Below are 8,136 nucleotides of genomic sequence, written 5' to 3'. Positions count from 1 at the left end.
TTAACTGCATTTTTTATAATGATGCTAGGATTTTACAGAATCCAGGACCTCCTTCTTTATTTTAATCACCTATTACTCTACGACTAAGCCTGAATGGGCGAAACGCGTTAGCCACTAGGTGACCATCAGGCAGGGATCATTACATGTTATCGGCTGGGTTGAGCATTTAAGTTTAACAGTGTGTGTGGTCATTCTTTGGATGTGATGTGTTGTGGAGCATGGACGACTCTTCTTAGCAGTGGAGCTGGGCTGCAGAGGAGGAATGTCCCTGTTCATGACTGTGAATAAAAGAGGTGCTCAAAATATACTGCAGTAAAGCATCTGTTAGAATAAAATAGTACATTTGATGGATGCTTTTCCAACATCTGTTTTTCTTCTTTGTTCTCTTAAACAGTTTCAGGGTTAGTCAGTCTAGTAATTCAGATTTTTTCATCAATTTCCTACACTGCAAAAGCTCATAAATTGTCCCACAAAAAGGTACTAAGGCTTTCTTTAAGTCAGCGAATCCGCCAGCCCTTGTACCAAGTACAGGTATTTGCATAGCTGATAAATGTGGAAAACTTTATGTGGAAAAACTGTCAGTATGTTAACAACCTACAGTACACACAGACATACCAGACCTTTATAAATGATCACATATGAATTTTATGCCCCCCATGGTTACAAAGATCATTTGAAGCAGTACATGCACTGAAACATGAAACTGATTCAACCTAGATTGTGTATGCAGCCCTGCTTGTAATTTGACAAATCTGGCAATTGCCTGATAAACTATATGGTCACAAGTGTGTGGACACCTCATGATCACACCCAGGGGCGGACTGGGCCGGGGGCAGGGTGGCAATTGCCCCCCGGGCCTCTCCAATGCCGTGACGAACGGCTCCTTGACCCCCCGCTGCCACCTGCACCTGGCCGACCGCCGCATCCAATGAGGCTCTGTGATCGGCGCGGCCACTGCTCTCTGATCCCTGCATCCACCAAAAGCGCAGCCTCCCGTCTCCCCACATTGTTAGAAGCTGCATACAGCGTGTTCTGCTTACTACTTAAACCGGCGCGCTGTGTGCAGCTTCTGAGAAGATACGTTATTAGCGTAGTGGGAGCTATGCAAAATGAGCAGCCGGCTTCCTCGCTATGCTAATAGCGTATCTTCTCAGAAGCTGCACGGTGTAAGTAGTAACCAGCACGCTCTTTATGCAGCTTCTAACAGCGTGGGAGACGGGAGGCTGCGCTTGTCGGTGGCTCCAGGGATCAGGTGAGTATTTTAAAAAAATTTGGTTTATGTTATGTTCCCGGGGACATCATTTGTCCGAGGACGTCTCCTCAATCCGGGGACTGTCCCTGGAAAATCGGGGATGAATGTAGGGCCGCAACAACTAATCGACTAAGTCGATTATAATCGATGATTGAAAAAGTTGTCAACATTTTCAATCATCGATTAATCAGCTTTCGATTAGCTGGCCGTCAATGCCATTCTGCAATGCTGTACAATGTATTTCTGAGTTAGTGGCAGAACTACCAGGGTCGCAGCAGTCATGCACGCGCACAGCCCTGACGAGGCATCCCTCCACTACCAGTGTGCTTTAAATTTCCTAAACTGATAAATACATTCACGCTACTGTTACATGGATGGCAAAAGTGGCAGACGGGTGGGGAGAAGGCGGGAGAAGAGGCAGAGCGGGAGGGGGGCCAAGTTGCTGCACCATGGGCCTCTGGGTTGTGCTTGCCCCCTGGGCTAAAAGTTGCCAGTCAGCCCCTGATCACACCTATATAAGCTTGTTGGATTTCCCATCCCAAAATCATGGGTATAATTATGGAGTTCACCCCCCACCCCACCCTTGCAGCTTCACTCTTCTAGAAAGGCTTCCCGAAGGATTGTGGAGTGTGACTATGGAAATCTGTGGCCATTCAGCCAAAATAGAATTTGTGAGGTTAGGTAATGTCTCTATGATAAAGCCCTTAAGGGTGAAATATGTTAGGGGGGAGGGGGGCTTCTAGGCAGGGAGTCTTGTTATGCTGGAAGGTGCTGGCCTTATGGATTAAAGTCCATTGTTGGTGGACAGCTGTGTGTGGCAGGTATTGATGTTGGATGAGGAGACCTGACTCACAATCAGCTTTTAATTCAAACCACAGATGTTCAAAATAGTTGAGATCAGGTCTCTGTGCAGGCCAGTATGGTTCCTCCACACCAAATCTGGTATGACTGCTAAATCTTCAAATGCAAGGACCTACAGACACTATGGTATTTCTAAAGGACTTTAAACAGCAACTGAGCAAAGGTCTCAACACTGATCCCTTGGAAGTTATAGCAGGTGGGAAACCCCACAATATTAATAGATAGACCCTAAACAATGGAGGGGATTTAAGTTTTTCATGGCAATCCCCTTTAAAAACAATGCTTGGCACTGTGTATAAATATTTTAGATCTCGTTTTTTCAAGAATCAATAAAATTACCAATACACAACAATGACTGTCCTTATGGAGCTAAGTGTGTTTGATCACACACAATATTGAAGTTCAGCTGTCCAAATGTGCTAGATCACTTCTTTTATTCAGTCTAGCACTATACACATAGCTACTTTTTACCTGTTTTTATAAAAGAATTTGCCATTCTTGCTACAGGCAACATCTTGCTTGCCTGTAGAAACAACTGTATTGTTTAGATATAGAATATATTTTTCTAGCATGACACAACATGAATGCTCCCCCATTTCTCTGCCCTATGCTTGAATAATTATTACTCTCTGTGAAATTAGTACACACCAGTATTTGCACTCTTTTCTCTTGATCTGAGAGCGCCAAAACTATTCCACTGGCATACTTGCAAATATTTGCCATGTCACAATCCAACGGATCTCTAAGAAAGCTTTCCAAGTGATAGATTGTTTTCCTTTATGTAAAAAACAGCCCTGTGCTTACCACTGATGTAAAATCAAGCACTGTGCAATAACAGACATACTTGAAAAGGATTGCCATCTTGAGTGAGTGAAGATAGTTGAACCATATGTGATGAAGTTTCCTCTATCTACTTGTCTGCATGATTGGTTATAGTACACAATATTGTAATGAAGACAAGGCTTCTTTTACGGTAGTTTATAAGGGCATTAAAAATGAACTCTGTGACCATATAAAAGCACGAGAGGTTATGAAATGCCTTAGTAAAAGAGAATTATTATTTCTACCTTTAATACATTTCTTCTGCTTATAGGTTTTCACTTTTAGACTGCTAAGTGCCTTGATGCAAAATGGCGGCTGCAGACAGATCACTTCATTTTGCGGCATAAGTTATAGCACAACCAAATTGGTACATTAAACAACAAAGACATTTAACACATGATAATATTTCTGCTCCTAGTATTGTATTTGACATTGTAGGGTTTATATAAATGTTTAGTGTCAGAGGTTAGGGCCAGGTTAAGGGTTAAAGTAGAAATAAACCCAAAAGGTAAAGAATTACTATGTTATAGAGAACCTCTACCTTTGTTTTGAAATCCTCCTCCTAGCGTTGTATTTGCAGTACAAGATCTAAGGCACTGTGCCTCTGCTATTCTCAGTAGGTTTGGAGGGAGATTTGGTGATATCACTCCTGTGCTGCTGCTCACTACTTTCCCTGCTAGGGACTTTAACATGAGGAAAGTAAACCTGCCTCTACCAAGATGGCTGCATCCACACAGAGACACAGTGCCGAACATGTCATGCTAAGTTAGTAATGGGGAAAGATCAGTTCTTGCCCTCTTTATGACTTCTGGGCATGGTTTACAGAGTTCAGTTCCCCTTCAAGTTTAGGGTTGAGGTTTAATGTTGTTTTAAGTTTAAAGGAAGTCTGTTATAGACTGCTTGAACTGCCATTGATGACCAAAACAAAACTGCAGTTTCCACATCATTATGACTCTGTGTGCTGATACCTCAAACATTGTAAACAGATGTGAAGTGACAGTCCTGCTGATGCCTATAATGGTGAAAGGTACTGGAAAGGGTCTCCAGCAGATGTCAGATTTGAATTTATCCTGGATGCAGGATTTTCTATTATTCTAAGCAGCTGTCTTGCAGGTCCTAACCTCTATCCTCATGTTGCCATGGTATATAGTTTCACAATAGTCAATGTTTGGGAGATGTAGAACGGAACTAAATAGCATTTTGTACTGTTGGTTTTATTTGTATACATTTAACTGAATTGAAAATAAATACCTGTAATAAAATACTAAAATAAAAAAAAACAGGGATAGTAGAGCCCTCCCTAAAAATAGTCAGGCAGGTGTGCAGACTCGGGAACTTAAAGGAGAACTATGAGGTGAGTGGAAATCACTCATCCTCATAGTTCGAGCCGACCTGTGACAATGAAGCTGTCACACGTCGGCTGAGTAGATCGGGAAGTGAGCGAACACATACCGGCGCTCGCTCACTTCTCGATCATGTCCCTGCAGAGAGCCGTGGCTGTCACTCACGGCTCCCTGCATGGATTCCTCCCCTCTCCAATCCTCCACCTCTGACGGTGGAGCGTACAGCTGGTTCAGCCTCTAGATAGGCAGAGCCAGCTGTCACGCACGCAGCTGGGTGGATCTCGACAGTATTGGCTGGGGCGGTGTCAGTATATTGCGAGCTGTAGCTTGCTATATTCTGAGCTTTGGTTCACAGGAGGACACTAGTATAAGTCCTCCCGTGACCCTTAAGAGAACTATGGGGGAAAACACTTACCTCGTAGTTCTCTTTTAAAGAAGAACCCTGGGCAGAACTTGTATTAACCCTTGCAGTGGGGCTACCACCGCACTGCAAGAGTTAAGTGCCCGGTTTTGTCTAGGTGCTAAAAATAAAAAGTTATACTCACCTGAACCATGGAGTCGGCTTGCTCTTAGACTGGCCTTCCAGCCTCTCTCCCCCTCCTCTGCAGCAGTCTAAGGTACTGTAAATAATCACATTCTATGCACAGTGTATAGATGTGAGGAAGCCTGGGGACATTTCAATGCTAAAGCATAGGAGGAGACAGGCTTCAGAGACTGGAGAAGCAGGCAGTCAGCTCGGTGGTTCAGGTGAGTTTATTTATTAGCACCCAGACAAAAACGAGTACTTAACCCCTGCAGTGCAGGGGTAGCCCCACTGCAAGGGTAATAACACTTTTGCCCGGAGTTCTTCTTTAAAGCTGAACTCCAGGAAGGAAAAAACACAAACTCATGCAGGTATGTGTACCTTAAAAAATAATTAAGTGCATTTTAAAAGCAACTAGTGTAAATACCTAAATTTGACTTCATGTCAGCCTCATGCAATCCCTTACAGCAAAGCTGAGAATGAGAGAGAGAGAAGCAGCACAAGGAGCCAATCAGTTGTGCTAACAAGGAGAACACTGACAGGGCGGAGAGCGGAGTTCATCAGTGTGCTTCTTCACTCTTTACTGTCCGAATCCCCGGATGAGTGGAAAGTACAAGTATAGCTCAACTGCAGTACAGAAAGCCAATCTACAGGCTGGTTGTGCTGTATTAGGGCTTTATAAACCTTAGGACTGGATGGACAAAAATACTAATACTTTGGCAGATAAAACAGCTTCTATATACAGTATGTATTTAGCTGTTTGACTGGAGCTCAGAACTCACTACTGAAATAAATAAGAGACATGACCATTAGGTAATTTAATCCTTCTACAGAATCTGCCAATACTGAAATATCCCTTTTGGCTGCACTCACCCTTTAAAGGGTTATTAAACCCTTGAATGTTTTTGCATATATCTACTTCAGGCAACAAAAAAACCTCAAAGGGTTAATACTTACCTGTGTCTCCGCCGCGCACTCCCATCTGAACATCTGAAAATTTCTCGGGCGGCCGCAAAGGATCTTGGGGCGCAGTTCAGATGTTCGGCTGGGAGACGAGGAGAGACACAAGGTAAGTCTATGGAGCAGCGTGCACCCGCACAGACTCCGTGGGACATGAGAGAAGAGGAGTCAGCGCTGGATCGGAGACCCGCACCAGCGCTGGAGGGACAGCTGAAAATGACGGTAAGGTAGAAGATGATCGGATTAAGAGACATCATTTAAGGTAAGTCCCTACAGCAGGATTGGGAAGGGGGGGAAAAAGTTTGACTTTAATGTCACTTTAAATGATGCATTCAAAAAGCTAAAGCTACTTAAGTAGTTTTAAGTTTTCAGCTGACAACATTCCAATATAAAAATACAGTGCAGCTGAAAGGCGTGTGTAGAGCAGAGCAATCTTCAGTTACACATAATTGGCATAAATGCCTGGATGCAGCCACACTTGGCACATGCAATCGGGACAAAGCTAAAGGGAGGGGATTTTTATTTTTTCTGAATAACCACATGCTGACTTAAGCATCATATACCAAATAAAAACTCACAAAATGTGTTGTCCAGTTAAAAAAAAAAAAAAGCAATCAGCTTCTTGTTTTTTTTCCATTCTACAGTGGAAAAGATTTTTGGAATCTAACTGGCTTGTACGGACAACTCCTCTGCTGTTCCTGTCCTTCAGTTTTATACAACGGCCCCAGTAGTGTAACAAAACAGGGAAAGAACTGAAGTTAAACTCCAGCAAAACACAGACAGCAATTAAAACCCAGACATGGGTCCTGACCCTTCCTCAACACAAAGAATAAAGATTCAGCCAGAGTTCCACTTGTTTAGTTAATTTGCTTTGTCACTCTGATTGCACCCTTACATACCGCTAATAAGCCATTGTAATCTGCAGTGATGTGAAATAACAATGTTATCTCATATATATTTAATCATTTTATGCCTGTTGCAAGGTTTAAACCATAAAACTGGACACCTGCAAGATCCAATCTCTTTTGACAAGACCCTCCATCCGCATCACTGGAGAACATAGGTGGCTGTAAGCACATAACAAGATAGAAACAAACACAAATCAATGGGCAGCGGGCTTTAAATGTGCATTTGATGTCTGCCCTTGAACATACTTGTGCTGTGTTCAGAAATCTCCGTTCCCTTGCATCTGCTGATGTTTGTCAAAGCAGGAGGAATCTATCTGACATTAATCTTCATGGGGTTGATGTTTGCGGCCATAGATCTTTACCAGTAAAGTATTACCTTCGGCCCGGACTGGATCGCCACTGAAACTTACTACTTACTAATTTTACACACTCACATTACAAACTTTCTGACACCAGTTACTAGCATGGAACATTTACTGATACCTATGGATAATATGATGGATTTTTCTACTGCCACTGGACTATGGCAATTTGCAGTGTTATTCATCTTCAATTTAGCCTCTTATTCAATAACCACCGAGCTCAGAGGGAATAAGATACATTGGTAAGAGGTACGAGAACTGGACACACCAGTAATCGCATCTCTAGGGGTGGAAAAATACATAAGTGAGCAATTCAGCTCACAAAAATCCACTGATAACCGCGACATAAGTTCCAAGGTGGCAGTTTCTTTAAAAATCTAGAAATCATGCTAATTTTTTTTAGTAAAAGGTGCAACAAAATAATCAATAACAGGAACCACAATACTGATTCTGAGCCCAGACCATGAGTTTACATACGTAGGATTGCTGCAGTGCCGCTCTGCACTTTGAATCCCAGCTCCGCAGGAGCGAGTACATGATGACCACGAGCTCCAGGAACCCCATGACCCATCCACCGCAGCAGGACGATAACCAACAGGCACACAGTCACCACCAAAGCACCACTGCAAAACAACCACACAAAGGTTATACTACTGATATCACAGCTATTGCTTTCCACTCTCACTACACATAAATAAATATAAGCTTGAGAACCAAACCCACTATTGGTGGCTGTTTTTACTATGTACGTATATCACATTTTCAAAGCATATTGTGTATATTGTGTTCATTTTTATATCCGATCTAACACCCTTTCACCAGTACTTCTGCATAGGGAGATTTGGGTACTTTCCAGTGGCAGGGACACAAACAGGTCTATAGTAATTTACTGAACCTGTTAGTTTTGTTTATTTCAACTTTTATGAAACGTAATATCAGCCAGTTTTCAATTCCAATGATAACCACCTTTATCTCCAATATTCAAGCAGATGTTAAGGGGATAAAGAAAATGGACACATACACGAAGGGTAACATAGAAGGATCAGGACAAAAGACAAAGATGGAGTCGGCTGTGGTCACAAATAAAGGTTTCTCTTTTTTTTTT

General features: G+C 42.6%; 1 protein-coding gene across 1 annotated transcript in view; it reads right to left on the bottom strand.

Moving 5' to 3' along the window:
• Positions 1 to 8,136, bottom strand: part of LOC108796025 (A disintegrin and metalloproteinase with thrombospondin motifs 7-like) — a 74,406-nt gene that overhangs the window by 38,365 nt on the left and 27,905 nt on the right. Inside the window, exon 10 of the mRNA XM_018567393.1 lies at positions 7,509 to 7,654. Within this exon, the coding sequence (XP_018422895.1) occupies positions 7,509 to 7,654 (146 nt within the window). The remainder of the gene's footprint in view (positions 1 to 7,508; positions 7,655 to 8,136) is intronic.

The sequence above is a fragment of the Nanorana parkeri genome, unplaced genomic scaffold, assembly GCF_000935625.1.
Source record: "Nanorana parkeri isolate BGI_ZX_2015 unplaced genomic scaffold, ASM93562v1 scaffold1043, whole genome shotgun sequence".
NCBI classification, from domain to species: Eukaryota; Metazoa; Chordata; class Amphibia; order Anura; family Dicroglossidae; genus Nanorana; species Nanorana parkeri.
Note: the sequence above shows the minus strand (reverse complement) of the source record. Positions and strands in the feature narration are given on the sequence as shown.